The 23,774-nt window shown below is 46.9% G+C and overlaps 1 protein-coding gene across 14 annotated transcripts in view; it reads left to right on the top strand.

Annotated features, from left to right (window-relative positions):
- Positions 1-23,774, top strand: part of Ablim1 (actin binding LIM protein 1) — a 299,047-nt gene that overhangs the window by 179,864 nt on the left and 95,409 nt on the right. For all 14 annotated transcript variants that reach the window (XM_041661018.1, XM_041661017.1, XM_041661022.1 and 11 more), the window contains exons 3-5: positions 3,314-3,497; positions 5,328-5,437; positions 22,230-22,356. In XM_041661018.1, coding sequence (XP_041516952.1) covers positions 3,314-3,497; positions 5,328-5,437; positions 22,230-22,356 — 421 coding nt within the window. The remainder of the gene's footprint in view (positions 1-3,313; positions 3,498-5,327; positions 5,438-22,229; positions 22,357-23,774) is intronic.

The following is a 23,774-nucleotide window of genomic DNA, read 5'->3' on the forward strand; positions in this document are numbered from 1 at the left end:
CAATTACGTCACCACCATTGTAGTCTTAGATGACACTGTGATGCTAAGTAGCTTCTTGTTCTGTTGAGTGGACTTTTCCTGCCACTCCCCGGTGTGTGTGCTGTAGACTTTTGCCCCTTTAAACCATTTGCCTCATCATCTAAACCATGACAAATAATGCTGGAGTTGTTGGGTAAGCCAGCATGGCTCTGAATTTCAGAGAAAAGTCAGATCGAGTCTTAACAGGGCAGTTTGTCGTCTCTCAACTGTAAGGCTATGTTAGGTCCTCAAAATTACAGTTTGATTAAAGAGAGCCTGTGTCTGTTTCACAAAGCCACGTGATCAGACAGAGAAGCCCACACAGAAGCACCCCAAGGGAGCAATAAGCAGAAAGGACTTTTAAAGTGTTCAGGTTAGCTCCGAGAGGGGCCGGGTGGTCTGTTTCAGCATGAAGGTCACCTTGGTCTGCTTGTGAGGTAGCTGGGACTTTTATTCCCAGCCCAGGTGACGGGAGGAGAACAGAGGCAATGGCATCGTTTGCCACTTCTCACAGCTGTGAGAAATAGGCTTAAAGGGACCAGTGAGTCATCAGAATGCCGATGACTCCCAGGAGGGAACTTGGTGGGAACTTGCCAAGTATGAAGCAGTATTCAACTTAATGATACTGTGTTCTTCTCTGTGTTATATTAGAGGCCATGCTTGCAGGTTCCTGAAGAAACAATCCAAAGGAGTATAGATAGAGACTCGTGGCCGTAAGGTGCTCTGTCATCCTGAAGGTGCATAGCTATAAGATCTGTGAAGGGCTTTCTGAGTGTTGGGTGATGGCGCCCAGCTACCCACTCTGCAAGGATTGTCTGTGCCATAAGAATCTGTGGTCAGGACTAGGCTAGTCCTTGAGCTCTCGGTGTGAGGACCTCCGATGCAGGAAGAGATGTCGACAGTTCCCAGAAGAGAAAGCCTTTCTGAGAAGATGGTCACAGCATTATTTATAGGGTGGCTGGTTTCCAGCAAATGGTCTTTGTCCATCAGCTGAGGTTACTTAGTTACGGTTTTTAAGAAGGAAGCCAGAGCTACGAAGTTGGTCTAAACAAGGACCAGTGAGTCCTCATGGAAAGCTGTTTGTGGTTTCGGTGTCACCCTGACTCCTCCGAGTTCTACTGATAGGGGTGGGGGGAGTTACTGAGGTCATGACCCCACTGTGCTACACTGCTTCATTAGATCAGTTTTCTTAACCTTTTTCTACTCCAAACACTTAACGCCTATGAAATTTTTATAGTACTCTGAATAGCTAAGTATTTAAAATAAGTTTATAAATCATTTACTAATAATTAATAATAAAGAAATATATTTTAAAACAATTGTTACACATTTTACCACTTATTGAAATCTAAAGTGAATTTATATACTAATAGGATAGTATGCTTGTTTATTTTTACATAAAGAATTAAATATTGGCTGAATATTTGAGCTGTGGGACAACAAGCGTCTTCAGTGTTTCTCAGAGTTCATCAATATTTTGATTTTATAATCATCGGTGCCGAGAATGCTCCACTGCATAAATGCATGGGACAAAATGGCAGAAGTGCATTTAAAGGCAATTCAGAAGTTACTGGAATTCTGTCCTAATGTCAAGCCAAAATTCATTTAATGGTTGCTCTTTGTGAAAATCAAGTCAGCAACTGAATCAGGAATTAAAAAAAAAAAATCAAACACTCACTCTAAAATGGCTTTATCCAAAGATATATTAATTCGATACTTACATGCATGCATTGGGAAAAAGTCTTTGTCTCTTGTTACTAAACCGTTGTTTCTGTAAGAGCAGAAAGCATTGTGTGTACAGTAAAAACAAACAACACTGCAATCGCTAACACACGGTAGCTGTGAACTGAGTGGAGCGGGTCCCACAGCATGTTTGTCCTGCGTGGCTGGCGAGCACAGGACAAAGTGCATATATGTTGTTCAGACTCAAGGTCACAGGGAAGTCTCTCACCCACCATGGGTGACTGGCACCTCAGACTCAGGCTCACTGCACAATTGATTTTGAATTAATTTTTGGTCCTTACATGTTCAGAAGTGTGTGTGTGTATGTGTATATGCATGCACACACATACACATGAGGTGGGGGTAGGGGTGGGGACTCTGTGTAGCCCTAGCTGTCCTGGAACTCATCCTGTAAACCAGGCTGGCCTTGAACTCACAGACCCACCTGCCTCTCCCTCATGCTCAGAAAAGTTTCATGTGTCTAATTTCTTCTTGCAACCCCGCCTTCAGTTATACGACCCCACTCGTTTTAAGACTATTAATGAACCGCCAGAACTGTGTTCTTGCAGATCCCTAGGAGAGCAACTTAGTGCCCCCCCCCCGCCACCTGCTGGCCTGAGGGTCTGCTCTAGCTGCTTGTAAGAAGATGCTTTCCTGAGGCGGCCCTTCCTTTTGTGGCGGTCACCTAACCTTGGAATACAGAGGCTAAGGTTGGAGAGGGCCAGCATGAGCTGTTGCTTCCCTGGCGTCTGGCAGGAGATTACCATTATCAGGGAGCTGCTCCAAGCTTTATCTGTGGACAAGTTGTGACCTGCTTGGGTTTTGTCTGAGCGTGCAGATTGTCCCAGGTCCCTGGCGTCCCCACTTTCTACACCACACTCTGTGATCCACATCTATACAGTCTGGAAAGGGTTACCTAAACCCAGACGCACCAAAGATCCTCTTTTACATGTTCTGAGATCACAAGTAACAGTTTTCTGTTGGGCTTGTCCCCTCTCCGTCCCTCTCTGGCCTGCCCGTTTTCACTCCCCCGATGACACACACATGATTCGTACGTCCTATTTGCCGTGTGAAGAGCCAGCTCTAGTCCTGGCTGCTTTGGGGAAGTATTTCCAGAGTGTGAAAAACCAGTCCCTGGAAACTTCAGCTGTCGCTGTTGCTGCAGGAGGAATTTATTACTCAATAATCTTGGCCCAAATCAGGTAGCTGTGTGGACAAGCTGTGGGCACCTTTCCTAATAGCACTGCCAGGGACACCTTGGCCGGCATCTGCGAGAGCCCAAAGGCAGCATATCTTTCCATCAAAGACTGACTAATTGCTGCTGAATCTTAGACATACCGCTGAGGCCAAAAAGACGCAGCCAGTAGATTTTACTTGCATGAGATACTGCATAGCTCCTAGGGAGGGGGACAGCAGAAAAGGCAGAGCCCGATAATAAATAGCTCTTTGTGCCAGTCCCCTCCCCTGTCCCCAAACTGCCCAGAGCACAGGGAGCCACCAGCATCTGGTAGACGGCAAATGCTGCCCAGAAATTTGGCAGGCGCTGACCAGTTGTAAACTTGTCTCTCTACAGTGTGCGGCTGCGACCTGGCCCAAGGAGGCTTCTTCATAAAGAACGGGGACTATCTGTGCACCCTGGACTACCAGAGGATGTACGGGACCCGGTGCCATGGCTGCGGGGAGTTCGTGGAGGGCGAGGTGGTCACTGCCCTGGGCAAGACCTACCATCCTAACTGCTTTGCCTGTACCATCTGCAAGTAAGTGGCCATCTTTCCCCAGCCCCTGGCTCCCTCCAACAGAAAAATGCTGGCTTTGGCCGCTGAAGATTCTGACAGCCGCCTCTGGTCCTGAGTGGTGCAAGCTCTTAAAGTAGCCCCTTCCCACATGTCTCTCCTTGCTGTCTGCTCATTCTCAGTTAAAGCACAGTACAGTTGGAAAACTTTATCCGTATCCTCCGTACAGCAATGTGATAGCTGTTAAGTGGCTAGACCCCGTTCCCGAAAGGACCTGGACCACAGTGGGGAAGGGACAGGGATAGTTGCTTGGAAGGAAAATGCTCACCGGGGAATGCGGGCAATTAGGTGGGCCTGCTTCAGAAGGCCTCTTCTAGCTGGGTGTGGAGGTGTGTACCCGTAGTCCCAGCACTCAGAGCGGGGAGGGGGAGGCTGGCCCAGGCATTCAAGATCGGTCTAGCCAATGTAGCAGGGCTGCCTCTTTCTGAAGATGAAATGCTATCTTTACTGTAATTTGGCAATGAATCGTGGGTCAAATCATTATTTTTTAGGTTATTTTTTTGTGTGTGTGGGGGGGGTGTTCTTTGTTTGTTTTGTTTTTTTGAGACAGCGTCTCACTATATAGCTCTGACTGTCCTGGAACTCACCATGTAAACCAGGCTGGCCTCAAACTCAACAAGATCTGCCAACCTCTGCCTCTCAAATGCTGGAGTTGAGGGCATGCACCCTGCGCCTGGCTATAGGTCTTTCTTTCAAAGACAGTTTTATTGGCTACTTGTTCGCAGAGGGGCTAGAACTTCTGTCAGGTACAACGGCAGGATTGAAGAATCTTGCTTGCCTCATCCAGGACCTGACCCTGAGTGGAGACCAAAGAGCCTGTGTTTGTTGTGTTGTGTTTACGGGCCCTTGCTCTCCGCACTGAGTGGACTAGATGCTGGTTCAGGGTTAGTAAGTGAAGAGCACCAAGAGGTCACTCGCAACACCAGAGGATAGTTTTAATTATTAACACAGTTCTAAGTCGGGTTGACGAAGGCTGACCCTGCCGTGGCCTCACTTTATCTGTCCCGTGCAAACAGACAGTACCACTTCAGGCACTGATCTCCTGAGGACTTTCAACATACGAAGGTCTGAGACTATAATATGTTTTCTTTTATGTGTATGGATGCTTTACCCGAATGTAGGCCTACTGTGTGCATGCCTGGTGCCTATGGAGGTCAGAAAAGAGCAGCGGATCCCCTGAAACTGGAGTTGTAGATGGCTCTGAGCGGCCGTGTGGATACCAGGAACCCGGGTCCTCTGCAAGGCCAAGTGCTCTTAACCACTGGGCAATCTCTCCAGGCTGCTGATCCTCAAACACGTTTATAGTGGCCTGGCCTATCACCTATAGCCTATGAGAGACTGGGGTCCCCAATGAACAAAGTCTAACTCAGTTTAGCTACCAAAACCCACAGGGGACAAAAAGGTTCCTGCTTTTCCTGTAAGCATTCCTCTTAGGGATGTGCCCCGAACTTCAGTGGGAATCGTGGCATTTAAAGAAGAATCTCCTCATGGAAGTCACTACTCTGTGGGCCCTGAGGTGATTTGTGCCAACACCCCCCCCACACACACATACACACTGTAGAGTGGAACTAAATCACGCTACTTTCCAGTCAGGGAGCCTCTTCATCTCATAATGAAGCACGTGTATTTGTTTGGCCTGTGACCAGCTGGCGAGCTTAGGCATGGCAACATTTCAAACATTCAGGCTGGTGCGCCTCCAAGAAATCAATTTGTACCAGAGAGGCGGGCAAGGAGTAAGAAAAGGGGATGAAATCGCTGGAATGACTTTGAGGGCAAATGTCTTTCTGTCTCCAGGCGCCCGTTCCCACCCGGAGACCGAGTCACATTCAATGGGAGAGACTGCCTTTGTCAGCTCTGTGCTCAGCCGATGTCGTCCAGCCCTAACGAAGCCACCTGCTCCAGCAGTAAGTGTACCGCGACCACTACCAGAGACACCTTTGTGGTTCAAAGGCAGCTCAGGAAGATGCCTTCCTTTGGAAAAGTCCTATTCGCTAGCACCAAGTGTAGTCCTATCTAGGGCATTTTTCCCCCTATGGAAAAAACATCGCACAGTGTTTACTGAAACCCAGGAAGAGAGCAGCGTTGTCATTGTATCAAAAAGACTCAGATGGAATTAGATGTCAGGCTGTCCATTTTGACAGTCAGCCAGGGGAAATAGTTATGAAACTTTACATTTATTTGATTTTTACTGACTACCCAAAATGTGTGTCATCCTTCATGCTGAAGATGTAACCTTGGACCAAATGAATTCTCTCACCCTCAGGAGGTTTGCTTCCTAGTGAAAGAATGTAGACAAATTCCCATAGAAAATGCCTAATATGTGAAGAAAGCCGATGTATAAGATAAGGTTTTTTTTTATGTGGGGCGATCAGAGAAGGCCTGTGTAGAAGGCGACACCTACATAAATATACATTTATCAGGGATCTGAAATTCTCTATGTGGAGATTTCATCTATGGGAATCCAGGGAGAACACCCCCATAGTAGACTCTTTCTGAATACACTGGGCACAATGTTGGACGGATCAATTAGTAACTATTATCGTCAATATATTCTGGCCCTGGGGACTGAACTGGGAAGTCGTTTCAGCTCTTTCCTGGGGCGTCAGAAAATGAGCCCAGTGTGTGCCTTCATGTCTATGGATTTCTGATAGCCCAGGGGAGACTTGGAATAAATATCGCCTCTCCCCTTTCTCTAGCTCTCTGAGTCCTGGTACCTAAAGTAAGGTCACCATCTTCTATTCTGGACGGCTCCTACACGGTTTATAGCAGCGAGCCCAAATCTTTCCATTACTGTGGAAATCTTTCTCTTTACTACAAATAAGAATGTTCTAACCACTTGCATAGGGGCCAGATTTTGAGCATTGGGAGGAAAGAAGAAAATACTGTATGTACACAAAGACTAAACAGGTGTGTTCCTATGACCTACCATGAGGGGGCAGCAGCCTGGTAAGGAACCCAGTAGATAGTTCTAAGACCTGCTTAGAGCTATGGTGTGTGCAGCTTCAGTTCTCTCAGGGCTTTTACTACTCTGCTCAAGAAAAATGGTTGGCCACTGTTGAGCCACCAACTGCTCACCCCATCCTCTAGAAGGGCTTAATTAGAAAAAACGTTAGTAAAAGCTTTAGAGGACTTCCTCTGATGATGTGGGAGAGGCTGTGCTCCCATGAGGCACTGGGGAGGTCCTGTAGGTCAACCTAGGTAGGAAATTGAGGCTCAAGGTCATGCTCAAGGTTACCGACAGGTGAGGACTGGTGCCAGTCTTCTGACCCCTGGATGTTTGTTTTCTCGTTTGCTTTATCAAGTACTCTCAATTGTTTAGTTTAAGGAAACAGAAGCAGATTCTTTTAAAATGGCTTCCACTCACCTCAAGCCATGCAATTTGGGAACATGCTCCATCATGTGGTCATGGCTCTACCAAAATTATATATATATACATATATATATATATACATATACATACATGCTTGAGACAGGGTCTCAAGTAAGCCCAGGCTGGTCTTGAACTCCCTGTGTAACCAAGGGTGCTCTTGAATTCCTGATTTCTTGCCTCCATCTTCCAAATACTGGGATTACAGGCACACACCTACCACATTGGGCAGATTACTTTTCTTCCTTTTAGGAAAATACAGTATTTTTATTACTCCCTTAAGAATCCACCTCTCCACGCCTTTCTGTAACTGCCCCCACATCCTCCCCTCCTAACTTACTGCTTCCACCGTATCATTGCCCTTCTTGGGAAGGAGTGTGATGTAGATATCCAGTGATGACCCCACAGACATTTAGTCCATGGCTTTGGACCAGTGTGTGAGCTTCTGCTTTAACTGATGTCTGCTGCACAGAGAAACTTCTCTGATAAGGTCCAAGCACTGCACTAGTCTATGGCTGTAAAGATACAAATGTAAAGTCAATGTGGTACTGTGTCCATTTACCAGGATAGTATCAGTAAATTTTCCTATGAAGCCTATGAGCTCCCAGCCCTGATTTCTTGGCCAGATTTATAGTACCAGGCTGTTGGTGGAAGTTTCTGTCCCACAGCAGCTCCCAAATAAACACACTGAGGCTTAATATTAATTACAAATGCTTGGCCAATAGCTCAGGCTTGTTACTAGCTAACTCTTACATTTAAGAGTCGTATGTCGTATCTATGGCTTTGCTACGTGGCTCGGTACCTGTTCTCAGTATGGCATGTCCATCTTGCTTCTCTCTGTGTCTGTCTGCTCATGACTCCAGACTCTGCCCTTCTTCCTCCCAGCATTTTCAGTTTGGTTCTCCTGCCTAACTTTAGCCTGTGCAGCTACCGGCCAGTCAGCTTCATGCAGTCACACAGTACAAAGGAATATTCTACACCAGGCATGTGTTGCCTCCTGTGGCATGGGCCTTGAAACCAATCCCAAAGTACAACTGGTTACTCCTACCACAGCCATGCCGCTATTGCCTCATGGGCATGTCTTACTATGCTAGTGTTGTTGTATCTCACAGGGCTCACAGCTAGGTATTTATGATATACCCTAAAAATTAAAATTAAGTATCAAAATGTAACTTATGCCCAGATCACAGGGACCTCCACAGACCACCATGGAGACTGAATCCTGTATGTAAAAGCAAAGAGCCGTTATTCAAGCTAGAGCATGGACCTTACATCTGCCTGACTGCATAGACAGTGGTCCACAAGTCTGTCTGGCCATCTGTTGGGATGTTCCCCTTAGATGCTGGCCCTCCCTGGGTGGTGTCAGCTTATGGCTTTTCCTGGAACCCAGTGCTGCCTGCCAGTAAACTGAGAAACCCAGACCTACTTTTCAGCTGAGTTTTATTAAGTGTCATGGCAGCCATGTGGACAAGCTGTTCTGGGCTCCACAGTAACCAGCTAAAAAACATTGTGTTTTAGTACCAGCTGTAATGATTCAGCAACACAACATGGCCACACATGTGCAGACAAGCCCTCAGGCAGAAGTGCCTAATGGCCCTAGGAATCTTAAAGGACCCTACAGAACCCACATGTAGCATGGTTGCATCATCTACATATGACACAGCTGCATGAGCCCTTGTGCACATGCATGAGCTCCATTATCTGTGTATGGTGCAGCCACGTCATCCCCCTGTGCGCATGCGCTAGGCAGCCTTTAAAAACTGGATGCACCACCTTCAAGCTCTCTCTTTCTCTGCATACTGACCTCACTGGGCCTGTGCACCTCCCCCCTCTCCCATAAACTCCTAAGCGGGTTTGTTGTGTGTTCCGCATTTCCTTCTCACTCCAGCCGGGTAGTTTCCCTAGCTTTAACCATAATTGCTTATGTACAAACCGTTGGGTCAGATTTTATCCTCTGCTTCCACTGAATGAAATCCCACCTCAGTGCAACTGTTTCATCCGAAACATTTTTGTTTTTAAGATGTTCTTATCTCTTTAGACCAAAAGGTATGGCTAGGCCTTGAGGGAAATCTATAAAGGAAAGGTCATATCTGGTTATACACACACAAAGTCCCCAGTCTAAGCAGGCCCACAGATTCTAGAGTACTGGGAATTTTCAGCAACTTTCTGAACGTCGCTGGCACATAATCAGACAACATTTGGTTGCTATTTGTAGTTCTCCAAGAATTGCCTCAACTTCGAAACTATTCTGCTATGACAGCCATTTCTATCTTTAAAAAGAAAAAAAAAGACTTTTTATACTTGGCAAGAGGCTTCCTGAGAAGCAGAGCCTGACTCTCTTTTGGTGTGAAAGTCCCCTTGTTAGTGTTCACAGCCTCTGAGCTCCACCAGCGAGCCATGGCCCCTCTGGCCTTCAGGCTGGAGCCTCTGAGCTGTCTCAGCTGCACTGTGTATCCTGCAGCTGGTGTCTCCCCATCGCTGAGTGGGAAGCAAAGACCACAGGAGCCTGGCAGAGGCAAGCAGGGGGGGGAAAGGAAGCCTCAGAGGCAATAAAATTATCTGAAATAATCTGTCCCCTGTTCTACTGAATAAAGAGAGGCAGAATTTCTGCCCGACTGCCCTGTGTCTGTCCCGTCTGTGCCATTGTGACCTCTGTGCTTCTCTGTGTCTGTGCACGTGTGTACATGCGCACATGTGTGTGTGAGTACATATGTGTGCACACGTGTGTGAGTACATATGTGTGTGAGTGCATTGTGTACGTGTGCACACGTGTGAGTGCATGTGTGTGCACGTGTGTGAGTGCATGTGTGCACACGTGTGTGAGTGCATGTGTGCACACGTGTGTGAGTGCATGTGTGTGCACACGTGTGTGAGTGCATGTGTGTGCACACGTGTGTGAGTGCATGTGTGTGCGCACGTGTGTGAGTGCATGTGTGTACGTGTGTACATAGAGGCCCGAGGACAGCCTCAACTGTCGTTCCTTAGGTGCTGCCTAACTTGTTTTTTGAATCAGAATCTCTGGCTGGGATTGTAAGCCCATACCACCACACCCAGCTTATTTTACATGGATTCTGGGGAGTTGAACTCAGGCCTTGATGCTTGCAAAGGGAGCACTTTACCTACTGAACTACAACCCCAGCCCCCACTTTGGTGCTTCTTTCTGTATTCTTACCCTGAGCTCTGATTTATTTTCTAGGTATTCATGTAGTGCTTACGGTATGCCAGGAATGCTACTCCGTTGCCCCAAATTAGCTCCAAGCACTCTACATGGACTCTAATGGAGGCGATGATAAAAGGTCCCTACAGGGTGTGGGGCATTATAATTGAACTCTTGCACTAGCGGGTTCGTGCTTTTTAAAAACATTGATGGACAGAATAGTCCTGTCCTCAAAGCCTAATGCCACTCTGTCCCCCTGAGTTCACCAGCAGCTAAGGGACTAGATTCTCAACGCTTAAAGAGCTAGAGGGGGCCAGATGCGCATTTCCTCCCAGCTCCCGTCTATCTCGTGTACCCAAGCAGGAGTGGGCTGCTATCTACACTCAGCCTCCCACCTCAAAGGCTGTCTGACTGGAGTCTGATTGTGCGTGGGATTGGTGGATTGGCATGAGAAGCGCCCACGCAAATGCATCCAAGGCTGTCTTTCTGTTTCCCTTCCTCTACACAGACCTCTCTCTATAGCATCATTATTCCGCTTGCAATTGGAACTCCCCCAGGTAGCACAGCAGGCTCTGATTGGACAGGATTGAAATCCGTTCAGATAGAGTGGTACTTTGCTTTCCAGAGAAGGGAGACATTCTCGGTTCCTTGACTTTTCTCGTGGGTGCAGCATCTTTTCATAGTTGCGAGATAAATTTCAGTTCTATTTACGTTCCCTCTGCACGCATGTGCAGATTGGGAGGACTTGTCTTCTGCAGCACCTAGTGACAGAGGGGATGGCGAACTCTTACCTGGGCAGAACTCCCGCTCACTGGCAGCCTCCACCCATCCACCCTGCTACCCCTCCCCTGGATGAACGGACAGTAGGCCTTCTTCACAGGATTCCATGAGTAACCGCTTCAGAATCCTAGCCAGCTATCACTTACAGTTCCAGGAACAGGTTCCTGTGCAGGCAGTGACTTCTGAGTTCTTGTGGCGTGTATCCACTTTTGTAGATTGGCCGTTTTCCATCTGTTTTTCATGACAGATGTGTTATCCATTCACGTGACATTTTCTACCAACAAGCATGGTGGCTCAGGGAGATGGCTCGGTATATCATACTTCACAGACAGGAGGGCCTGAGTTCACATCCCCAGAACCCACATAGAAACCTGGGCATGATCACACACACCTGTCTGTAGCACCAGTGCCAGGAGAGGAGCTGAGACAGGATGCCTGGGACTTGCTGGCCAGCTGCCTAGGCTCAGGTTCCATGAGAGACCCTGCCTCCAGGGAATAAAGTCAAGGCTGATAGAGCAGGGCATGGGGTCCTCCTCCAGCTTCCACTGTGTACATGGGTACCTGAGCCCCCCCCCACATATATCACACATGTACTCATGCACATGCTCATGCATGCACACAAACCCACATGCACAAATACACACACATACACAATGCTCACATGCACTTATACACACATGCACACACTCACACATACATGAACACATGCACATACACACGTACATGTACTCACTCACACATGCACACACGTTCATACGCTCTCACACATGCACACACACTCGCACACATGCATACACTTGTGTGTGCACACGCGCGCGCACACACACACACGTCCGGTGTGGTGGTGAAGAGTTGAATGCCTCCATTCCTGGTGCCTGGGTTTGAATACTGGCCCTGCCTCCTCCTTCCCACATAGCTTCATGTGTGCTGTTTGATGTCTCAGACTCCAGTTCCTCCGTCTGCAGACCTGCAGACAGCTCCTCCAGGGTCTTCCAGAAGATTCAATGAGAAGCTGCTTGGGCGGGCAGTCTTCATTAGAAAGCAGGGCTCGCTGAAGCAGAGCAGGCGTTGTTGTTCAGGGTTCTGCAAAGGGACCTTGGGATGGGTCCAGGTCTCGGGAGATCTTGAGGAGAATGGCACCCAGCCATCCTCAGAATTGTCACCAGGGCATTGTAGATGAGAACACTGTTCTAGAAAGATCAAGGCAGTAATGGGGACATTGAAATTCAAAGTCAATTATACTGAGTTGGAAATCAGGGCTGGGGAGACCCTGGTCATGTGGTTATAAGAGCTGCCCGTGACAAAATGTGTTCAGGATGAATGAGTGGGCATGGTAGAGAAAGGTCCAGGGGGCCATTCATTTAGCCATCCAACCAGCGCTCCACTGAGACTCTTCTAGGTGCCACTTAAAGTCTTCACTACGTATCTAGCATGTTGTATCACTAGGATTCACTTACCCGAACTGAGAAACTGTGGGCATGTGAGTGCACTGTGGACTCATCTTAATTCTCTGATGCGCTCCTGCTTCTCCCAAGGTAGCATTGACTTAGGCAAGGTCTGCTGCAGAGAAATCCTCAGCAAGTAATCTGCAAAGTGAACCACAGCTTTTCTCTATAAAACCAACTCCAGCCTTCACTTTATTTTTATTTTTTAGATGTATGTGAATGAATGTGTGGTATGTGTGGTGCGTGTGCATGCATGCGTGTGTATGCATGTAGTGTATGTGTTTGTATGCATGTGTGTGTGTGGTGTATGCAAGTATGTATGTGTTGTATATGCAAGTGTGTATGTGGTGTGTTTGTATATGTTTGCATGTATGTTTATGTGTGGTATATGTGTGTATATGGTGTATGTATGTGTGTGTGGTGTATGCCCATGTGTGTGGTATATGTACATGTGTATATATGTATGTGTGTGGTATATTCATGCATTCATTGTGGTATATGTGTGTGGTGTATATGTGTGTGATATATGCATGTGTATGCATGTTTGTATGTGTTGGAGTTTTATGTTCACATTTGTGAGGACGTATGTGTGTGCATGTTTATGTATGTGAGGATATATACATGTAGGTGTATCATGTTCATATGTGTGAAAATGTGTATGTGTGTTGGAGGTTTTATGTTCATGTACATGAGTACATGTGTGTGTGTATGGACTTGCAGAGCCATAGATCAGCCTTTAATGCTGTCCCTCGGGAACTATCTACCTTGTTTTTTTGGAGACAGGATCTCTTACTGGGTAGGATATGACACTCAATGTTTAGACTAGTTTTCTGAGCAGTGAGCATGGGCGTGGGTGGGGCATCCACCTTTCTATGCCAACACACTCTGCTTTCTGCATGGGTGTCAAGACTTGAGCTCGGGTCTTCTTGCTTGCACAGCTAATACTCTACCTACTGATCCACTCCCGACTCAGCTCCTTAGTGGATCCTTAAATTAACGGAGCAGAAGGATGCCTGATCCTATAAATACTAAGAACCACACCTAACACTGGCGAAAGTCACCTTGAGAAGCCATATCTGTGAACACTGGCTTAAGGGATCTGAATTGGAAGCCTGGCAGGCACAATTTGTCCCTATTTATGAAAACCCTGACCAAAGTAACCCCAAGTTCATAAGCATCTGTCACACAGAGAAGGATGGGCTGGCATGCCCGTGCCAGTTCCAACTCTGAGGACTTAGCAGTGGCCACTGCCACAGCTGCCCAGCTGCTCTGATAAAGGCTGATGAGGTGTTGCTGTCACAGGACACCAAAGTGTGCTTGCTGTGCTGTATTGTTTTCCAAAGATAATAGACACTCCACTTAAAACAGCCAGTCAGAGGCTGCTCTCCTCCAGTCAGAGGCCGCTCTCCAGTCAGTCAGTCAGAGGCTGCTCTCTAGTCAGTCAGTCAGAGGCCGCTCTCCAGTCAGTCAGAGGCTGCTCTCCAGTCAGTCAGAGGCTGCTCTGGCTTGTGACGTTCACCGTGGCTATCAAGACATTAGAGGGAAGAGATAACTGCAGCAGGGGCGGTTCTGGAAGGTCTGGTTCAAGGTTGTACAGTCAGACAACACCTAAGCCTTTCACAATCATTCTGTGTCATTTTTAGCTTCTGTGATTAAGTCATTAATAGCACTGAGCCCCCCCTTTCCATAGAGTGGGAGCACCCAGCACCTACCTGGAGTAACTGACTCTCCCACCCAGTTACGTGTCTCCAGATCTCATGGTGCTTTTCTGCCTAATGACAGCATCATGCCTAGAAGTTTAGAGCCACTTAAAAAATAATTTCCTGGACTAGGGAGATGGCTCGCCAGCTTGCTACACTTGCAGGAGACCCTAGTTCCACTCCCATCACCCTTAGAGGCAACTCACAACCATTTGCAACTCCAGTTTCAGGGGATCTGACACCGGCTGGCCCCTGTGGGGACCTGCATGCACATGGTACAGGTAAACTTACATATTCGCACACATACGCACATAAACAAATATAATCCTGAAAATAATCCCTGGATAGCGCTTAGCTTAACAGACGTGTAGCTTTGCAATCTGGGTTGTGATCTTATTTGTTCAGTGTGGTTTGTTTCTGAGACTGGGTCTTGCTGTGCAGCCCAGGCCGGCCTGGAACTCTGGGACTCTCTGATGGCTCAGGCAGCACCACCATGCCCAGCTCTCATGCCCTGCCTCTCAGCTCTGATGGCTCAGGAGACACCACCATGCCCAGCTCTCATGCCCTGCTCATGTTGATCCTGTACCCATGGCACCTGCTAAGACATAGAAAAGGGAAACTATGGAGTCAGTGGTTTAAATAAGAAACATTGACTTGGACCAGGCCTTATTTGTCAACTCCCAGGTGTCTAATTTGGGACCTGGAAATGTCCTGTCGCTTGGATGGAGGTGAAGGTCAAAATCCAGCAATACCTACTGGATAGACAGACGAGATAAATGATGGTGGAGACTCTTTGGTCAAGGAAAAATTTTCAGATACCTTAAGGATGTTGAAATTCCGGGTCAGCTCTGATGCTAAAGAACAGAAAGGAAAATCTAGACTATTTTAATCTGTGTTTCTCAAGAGAAAGGACCTGCGTTGCTTGCTTTCTGTTACTGTGATACACACCATGAGTAAAGGCGGCTTCAGAAGACAGATTAGAGCCACTGTTGAGGGAAGCCAGGATGGGTGCTCAAGGCAGGAACCTGGAGGCAGGAACTGAAGCAGGGACCATGGCGGGGCACTGCTTACTGGCTGTTCTCCATGGCTTGCACAGCCCATGGGCAAACCCATCCAGTGGTACCACCCATGTAGGTCAGGTCCTCCCACATCAATCAGTAATCAGGAAGATGTCCCACAGACTTGCCCACAAGCCAGTCTGATGGAAGCTGTTTCTCAGTTGAGGTTCCTTCTTCACAGATAGATTCAGTTGTGTGAAGTTGGCAAAACAAAAACAAATTACCAGCACAGGATCTTTGAGGGCCAGACTAGAAACCAAGATGTGCTTAGTCACTACAGGCCTGAGAAGGGTGACTTCGGACACTAGGACCCTTCAGAGGCTCAGCACCTTAGCCAATGGGAGCTGGCTATCCTCTGCAGCAGGCAGTCACTTAGTGTTCTCATGAAGGGATCCATGTGAGGGCAGTTCGTATACTACCAGACCCTTGTGCATAACTCTCTCTCTCTCAGAATAACTTTCTTTCGACTCTTCTGTCACCATTTAACTTCAGAAGATTGGGAAATCTGTGATCTGTTGGAACAATAGAATTTATTAAAAACCGAGAACCTTGCATTAGCCAAACCTTGAAACTTAAATTTGTGTTTTTTCCCCTTGAGTGCTGGTCAGGGATGAAGTGCCCCTATGAACCGTCCATCAGTGGGATGTCTTATAGGGTCTCCTAAGTCTTGATTTTCTATTAATAGCAACCTTAATCTAGCCATAAACATATTTGATAATTTTTATGAAAAATAATATTTGTTTTTATTATTCTTATTCTAAAAATATTTCTGGGATCTTTCTGAAACATAGCTGAGGAAAAGTTTCAATGCTATAATAAATCATATAAGTGAACTTAAGGGCAAAAATCACATGATCATCTCAATAGTTGCAGAAAAGGATTTTGACAAAAATCCAACATCCTCTTGATAAAAGTCCTAGCTAGAGTAGGGTTGGAGGAATGATAGTTCAATATGATAAAGGCAATATAAACAAACCTATAGTCAGCATCATCCTAAGTAGAGGGAAAAAAATGAAGTTGTCTCGTTAAAATTAGGACCAGGGTAGAGCTGTCGGTTGTTTCTGCTCCTCTTCACTATACGCTGGAAGTCTTGGAGCAATAAGGCGAGAGAGTCAAATGGGAAAAGAAACCAAGTGTAGTGTTCAAGGATGGTGTGATGGTGTGTATCTGAGACCTCCTAGAATGATTACTACAGTCTGCAAAGTGGATACAAAATTAACATATAAAAACCAGTAGCCTTTCTATAGAGCAATAACAAACACATTGGAGCCTTCCTAGGCTCCAATGGACAGACCCAGTCCTTAGCCACAAGATGATCCTCCTTAAACTTAAATGGGTTAAATATCAAAGTATGAAGCCATGGATTTGGGAAAGGGGCAGATCGATCCATGCTCCCTCCCGGATCTCACTTTCAGATTTCTGATTCAGAGGTAAGTGGGCAATAGGCGTAGAGTCTACTGCCAGGAAACAATCCTTCCTACAAGGGTGTTCTTGGCACCCAAGCTCTCGTGTTTACCACCATCGTGTTCAGCACTAATGCATTAAAAAAAAAATCTAAAGGTCTAGGAAGGGGGTCCTAGTCTGTGTACCAGGAAGTACCCACCTTCCTGAGTTAGCCTAGGTGTGTAGAAAGCTGCAGATCTGGGACAGGGTAGGGGGAGGATGCTTGGCAGTTTGGTTTCCTGTGGTTCTCTATGGCCTCATGTACTCAGTCTTCTTTTCCAGAAAGATCTCAACAGTCTTACTCATCCCTCCCGAGAGCCATATGTCTTTTTCATCAACTTAAACCCTTCCATGGCCCAGGTGTCTGTGATCCTCAGCCAAAAAGAACGAAGGCAAACAGGCAGGATACCCATTGTCCAGGGCTTTTATGACCTTTGGACAAAATGATATAAAAATGGAGCCAGGTGTGGACTCAGGTGTTGGTTTCACTTGTTGTGAGCGCCAGATCCCTACTCGGTCCTGGCTCTTGGTGTCAAGAGTAAGGTCCTGAGGTAGAAGTGCCCCAGTCTGGGCTCTCTGGTCTTGTTTCCTTTCCCTGTCTGGTCGTTGTTTTTCCTTTGGCCGGTTGTCAGCAGACTTTACTTCCCTGATGCCGCTCCATAGCCACCTGTTTCTGATGCCGACAATCATCCCGGCCCCATCACCAGCTTTCTATATTTATCAACAGCTGCTTCAGTGTTGTGGAAACGATTTCCTCAACCACTGGAAAAAAACACGAAGCTGGCTGTCCTTCATGGAAGAGCCTCCCCAGGCTGAGCAGGAGAAGGGGACGATCCAGCACAAGGCTTTTGCTGTCCCTTCTCTGTTTCCACAGCCTGATATCTGTCTCAAGTCAAGTCCACGTCATTGTCCAGAGAACAGGTTGTTGCTGTGGATATGCCAGAATACTCAGCCAGTTGGTGTGGGGTGATATTATCTATCTGAGAGACGTTTCTGTTGGGTTTGTTTAGTGTGTATCTTAAAGTTTGGGATGAAGGGACCTGAGCCCTTGGCTCTCCTTTCTGCTAACTCTTGCTCACTGGCTGGGCTCAGGCACTGGGATGACCTGTTCTGTTCTGCAGGAGACCCTGGGCAGGGAGTGGTGGTCTCAACAGTTTAGACCAGAGGCTTCCAGACAGCAAATAATTGTAAAGGTTAAATGGCAGCAGGAATGCACGGCCCTGTTGTCCCCAAGTTGTGGCTCTGTGACAGGTGGCCATTAGGGAAAGCGAGCAAGAGCGAGCTGAGAGTAAGAAACTCAGGGTTTAGTCTTAGCTCTGACCCCAACCAAGGAAGGAGGGGTCATCGCATGGCTCAGCTGTGTAAACAGAGGCTGCTCATTTGGCCAGACCTGAAATAATCACACAGAAGCTATTGATTAGAGCACTGCTTGGCCAATAGCTTAGGCATTTTCCTGGCTAACTTTTCTTTTATTTTATTGAGCTCTACATTTTTCTCTGTTCCCCTCCCTTCTTCCCCCCTTTTACCCTCTCCCATGATCCCCACATTCCCAATTTACTCAGGAGATCTTGTCTTTTTCTACTTTCCGTGTAGATTAGATCCATGTATGTCTCTCTTTAGGATCCTCTTTGTTGTCTAGGTTCTCTGGGATTGTGATTTGTAGGCTGGTTTTCTTTGCTTTATGTCCAAAAGCCACTTATGAGTGAGTACATATGATATTTATCTTTCTAGGTTACTTCACTCAATATGATGTTTTCTAACTCTATCCATTTGCCTGCAAATTTCAAGATGTCATTATTTTTTTTTCTGCTGTGAAGTACTCTATTGTGTAAATGTACCACATCTTCCTTATCCATTCTTTGATCGAGGGGCATTTAGGTTGTTTCCAGGTTCTGGCTATGACAAACAATGCTGCTGTGAACATAGTTGAGCACATGTCCTTGTAATATGATTGAACATTCTTTGGGTATTGCTGGGTCTTGAGGAAGGTTGTTACCTAATTTTCTGAGAAATTGCCATACTGATATCCAAAGTGGCTGTACCAGCTTGCATTCCCACCAGCAATGCAGGAGTGTTCCCTTTACCCAGCAATGCAGGAGTGTTCCCTTTACCCACATCCTCTTCAGCATAAGTTGTCATCAGTTTTTTTGATCTTGGCCATTCTTACAGGTGTAAGATGGAATCTCAGAGTTATTTGATTTGCATTTCTCTGATGGGTAAGGATGTTGAACATTTTCTTAGGTGTCTTTTAACATGGCTAACTTTTATTTCTTAAATTAACCCACTTCTATTAATCTGTGTATCACCACGTGGTTGTGTCCTACTGGTAATGATCCATCTGGCATCTGTCTCCTGCGGCAGCTCCACGGCACCTCTCTGACTCCACCTTCTTTCTCCTCCTCCATCTACTTGGAATTCCCACCTTCCTCTATTCTGCCCTGCAATAGGCCCAAAGCAGATTCTTTATTAACCAATTGTAATAAAACATATTCCCAGCATACAGGGGGAATCCCATCACACCTGTACCAGGCCTTGTGCTGTGCAGAGAACCTTGAAATTCAGCGCAGCCGGTGGCTATCATCAGTAGCTCTAGATGAGCGAATTCAGAGATAGTCAGGAGCCCAAGATTTCCAGGCTCTCCAGCCTTCCTCTATTTCCCATCTCATTACTCCTCCTATTTCTTGAAGTAGGAACATAGGCATGTCTGATGGCCCCACCCCGTCCAGCTGTCTTCATTTGTAGAACTAAAAAGCCATCTTTGAAATTTATTTTGTTAAAAAAAAAAATAATAATCCGAGCATCATCATCCTTCTTCATACCATTGCTGCCACCTAGTGGGAAGTATCGGAAACAAAGGGGAATTTCAGTTCGCAAGATAGCAGTAGGAAAGGTTCAGAGGTTTAGAGGCTTTGAGAGAAAGAGGATGAGTAAGCAGGGCTCAGGTGTCCTTGAAGTGTTGAAATTACTCTACTGTTCAGCGTGATACTGTAATCCGGGATGCCATTTTAAACCTGTGGATGCTGGTGGTAAGGATGTATCCCTCAGCGTTTGTCAGCAAGAAGGGGTACCACTCTGGTGATTGGCGCTGGAAGTGGTGCAGGCTAAGCAAGTCAGAGTGTAGCGTGTGGGGAGTCGTTCTACTCTCAATTTTTCTGTGAACTTGAAACCTCTCAGTATATAAGAGGGTTATAGAATGTGGGTGGGTGAGTACGTGCACATATGTGTGTGTAAGTCTCTGTGTGTGTAAGTGTGTGTGTATAAGTGTATGTGTGTGTAAGTGTGGATGTGTGTATATGCATGTGTATGTGTGTGTGTGTGTGTGTGTGTGTGTGTGTGTGTGTGTGTGTATACCAGGCAGCAATGTCATATATCTTCCTCTAGAGCTCTCAAATATTCTTTCTGAGACCAGATCTCTGAGGTAGGAGCTCACAGTTGGATGGACCAGTGGTGGGCAAGTTCCCAGGATCTGTCCATTTCTTTCCTTGTCCCTCTAGCCAGGGTCATAGGTGGACATCACCCACACTGGCGCTGAAGTTTGATCTCCTGCTAGCATGGCAGGCATCTTGCTGACTGAGCCATCTCCCCAGCCCCTATTGCTTTCAAAACTGCTCATTTGTCTCAGCCTCCACTCTGCGTTCCTACCACCTGTGGGCATTTGGTAAAACACTTCTTATTACTTTAGGACAATCTTATCCACACACAGTTTAGAATGGCTGGTACTTTAGCAATTCTTATCCAGTGCCCAGAGAATTAGCTCAGGGTTTCAAAGCACTTAATGCCCTTACAAAGGATTCAGATTTGGTTCCCAGCACCCATATCAGGCAGTATCCTACCACCTGTAACTCCAGGTCCAGAGGATCCCAAGCTCTTAGAGCTCCACATACACCTGCACATGTGTGGTACACATAAACCCAGCTAGGTGCACACATACATAGAAGGAAATTTATCTTTAAAAAAGGAAATTCTAATCCTAATATTCAGAACTTATATTTTAAGTTTATGAATACATATTTTCACATCCTACTGATTAAAAAAATCCAACAACACAGATCATATGAGCAGACAGGTGAAGCCTTCCTCCACAGGGGCAGCTTCTTAAGAATTATGGTTTTCTTCAGAAACATTCTTTTCTGGGAGAGGAGCACACACAGCAGCAGGGTTCCCTAAAAGTGCATTTAGTTAGAAAACACACAGAGTGGGGGGACTTTTGTAAATGTATTTCTATAGTAAAATTTTGGGCATGGATTGTTGGGTCCAAAGCCAACTTAACACCTGCTGACCAAGATACCCAGAAACACCTGTAGTCAAAGAAACAGGATTAAGTGAAGTTGTTGAAGCAAGGCGGGACCTATAGGGTACCAGAGCCATCTCTGGATGGATGTAGGAAGTATGTTTAGGGTTGAGGCTTGTGCAGGGTCAGTCCAGGGAATCAGGTTGGTGATCTGAGTCTGGGAGGAGAGGGGAAGCCAGTGTAGACGTGCCCCTGCCAAAGGAGGCAGCTACAGATGTGGTCAGAAGAGGGGGCTGTTCAGCCACCTTGTATGGGAAGCACACATGTCTCTACCTTATTCTGAATGTGGTCACTAAATGGCCTTGCCTGGACACTGCTTTTTGTCTTATTTGTTAGGACACAGTGGCCAACCAGATACACGAATTTTGAATGTTTGTAGATGCTGATGTAACATTCCCTTTTACATGTTTCTGGGTTAACACATATGTACCCCACTTCCCTAACACCCTGGAGTGTGAAGTAATCTACATGACCACAGCAACTCTAGGAACAGCAAATATTATTGAAGGACCGCTTTTGACAGGCAGGGTCCAAGAGCAGGGCCAGACCAGCCAATCCTAGTGCTCATTCTCTGCCATACTGTGATGGTCATATTGATTGACAACTTGACAGCATCCAGGCTCCCCAAGGAGACAGACCTCCGGGTATGACTGTGAAGGGTTTTCTAGAATGGCTTGACTGAGGTAGGAAGACCCACCCTGTTCCATGGCAGGGGATTCTGAGCAACATAAAAAAGGAGACAGCGAGCAAAAGACCAGAACACTCTCTCTGCCCCCGTGCTGCAGTGCAGTGTGACCAGCTGCCATGCGCGGCTACTGCCATACGCAGCTACTGCCATGCCCTCCCTGCCGCCATGGGCAGTGTAGTCAAGATAAAGCCTTGCTTCCTTAAGGCACATTGGCCAGGCTTTTTGTTACAGCAATGAGAAGAGTAGGGACCACACATGACTCTCAGAAATCTGCCAAGGACAGTTGAAGGCTAAGGAATGAAGTCATCTCACAAGGAAAGGCTGGGTTAGGTAGATAAGGAAGTAGAATTCCACTGTATAGATGAAGTTGATGGTCAGTGCTCCAGGAACCACACACAGGGTGAGCATGGCTCCCAGCACATGTGCCGAGCTCATTCACATGTGTCCTCAATTAATTGAAAGCCCGTGGTGCTTTGTCAATGTCCTAGCCAAGACGCTATAATTAAAGGACCTCTAGGCTGGCAGGACCCCAAACGGTACCTAACTCCTAAGGAGCTAAGAGGTGAAGAACGCCCATCTGATGAGGTCCAATAATGTTCGAGCAGCTGCCTTGCCACGTGAGGACAGGTCCTGGGGGATTTTATACAGAGAACCGAAACAGAACGTGACGACATAGTGACTTCGGGCCGCACCACGGCGAGAGGAGTTCCCGTCCTTGGGATTTGCAAGGGGAATGGCAGTAACTGTGGGCTGCTGTTCTCTTCCAGACTGTGCTGGCTGTGGAAGGGACATTAAGAACGGGCAGGCGCTGCTGGCGCTGGACAAGCAGTGGCATTTGGGCTGCTTCAAGTGCAAGTCCTGCGGGAAGGTGCTCACCGGCGAGTACATCAGCAAGTAAGTCTGGACCAGAAGATGTGGGGACTGACTGCTTCCAGGGGCCGCCTTCTCCCTCCAGCGTGCTGAAGGACACCCCCATTTTGCATCCGTAGGAACTTTTGCTAGAAAATTTGTTGAAATAGCTTCATTATTCCGCTTTTGCCATGCTTTGGCTGCTGTAAACTTAATGGACTATTAATTGTGGCCCAATTTAATAATTAACAAAGCTCACATAATGGTATATCCTGCCTTGTAATCAACTAAGCTCCTAGCTACTTCTCTTTTGCTTTTTTTGCTTTCTGTGTGAAACTAATAAAGTCTTCTTCTCCAGGGCTTTAGACATTCCCCCCAAACACATGTGGTCTGTGCCCTGAGCCTGGCAAGAGAGTAGCACACACTAGCTTGTCGGGGTGAGGGGCCGTGTGGAATCTGAGAACACTGGTGATGGGTTAGCTAGAGTTAAGCAATCTGTGACATTTGGGTGTGTTTTTCAGTTGTTTGGTTTTTTTGTTTGTTTGTTTTGGGGTTTTTTTGTTGTTGTTTTTAATATACTCTGATAAAGAGGAAGAATCTATCACTCTATCTTTTTATGCCTTTTGAAAATCTCCCCGACCAGGGGGTGAGCATATAGCTGGGTGGGAGAGCTGAGGCCCCAGAGAGCGCAGGCCTGGCCTGGGATGCGTTCAGTGGGTAGAGCAGTTGCCCAGCACACAGCACCCTGGGTTTGATCTAACTGTAGAAACTGGGTGTGGCAGCAGAAGCTGTAGCCACAGCACTCCGATGACCCTGGCTTCTTAGAGAGTTGGAGGCGAGCCTGGCCACACATGACCCTGTCTCAAAGGTCAAAGACAAGAAACACAAAGCCTATCCAATTATATTAAATCACTCATTCAAGCGTAGTTCATGATTGATTTTATAAACCTCTGAAACAATCGAGAAGGGGGCTTGGCTTTCACAGCCCAACAATACAGTTTCATAGTAGGTCTGGGGTCAAACTGGAAGTCAGGTAGGAGACTGAAGACCTCCCCAGATGGTTGTGACTGGCAGCCCAAACCAGAGAAGTGACTGGCTTTTAAAAAAACACTGAAGACCATAGGTAATAAGTACAGTGGCCCCTCAACTGCTAAGATGAACCGTGTTCCAGCCCTCGGAGCCAGGGAGAACTGAGCTGAGGAGATCATGTCTGAAGGCTGTGGGAAGGCCCTGCTGGGCCTGGAGGTCTGAGAAGATGACTTGGGAAGGGAGGTAAGGTGCCCTGGGCCTCTCAGGCACCATTGAGCACTGGGCTCCTCTGGGGATTATCTGGGCTGCCAAGAGAGGAACAATACTGGGGTTTCTGCTCCTTGGTTCTGTGTCAGCCAAGAAAGTGGCCATGGTAACCATGTGACGATTTATTGGGTTTTTGTCTGTCTGGCCTGGAGACCTGCCACTTGCTC

The sequence above is a fragment of the Microtus oregoni genome, unplaced genomic scaffold (genome assembly GCF_018167655.1).
Source record: "Microtus oregoni isolate MIOR12 unplaced genomic scaffold, Mior012 000012F_ref0000307, whole genome shotgun sequence".
Classification (NCBI taxonomy): Eukaryota; Metazoa; Chordata; class Mammalia; order Rodentia; family Cricetidae; genus Microtus; species Microtus oregoni.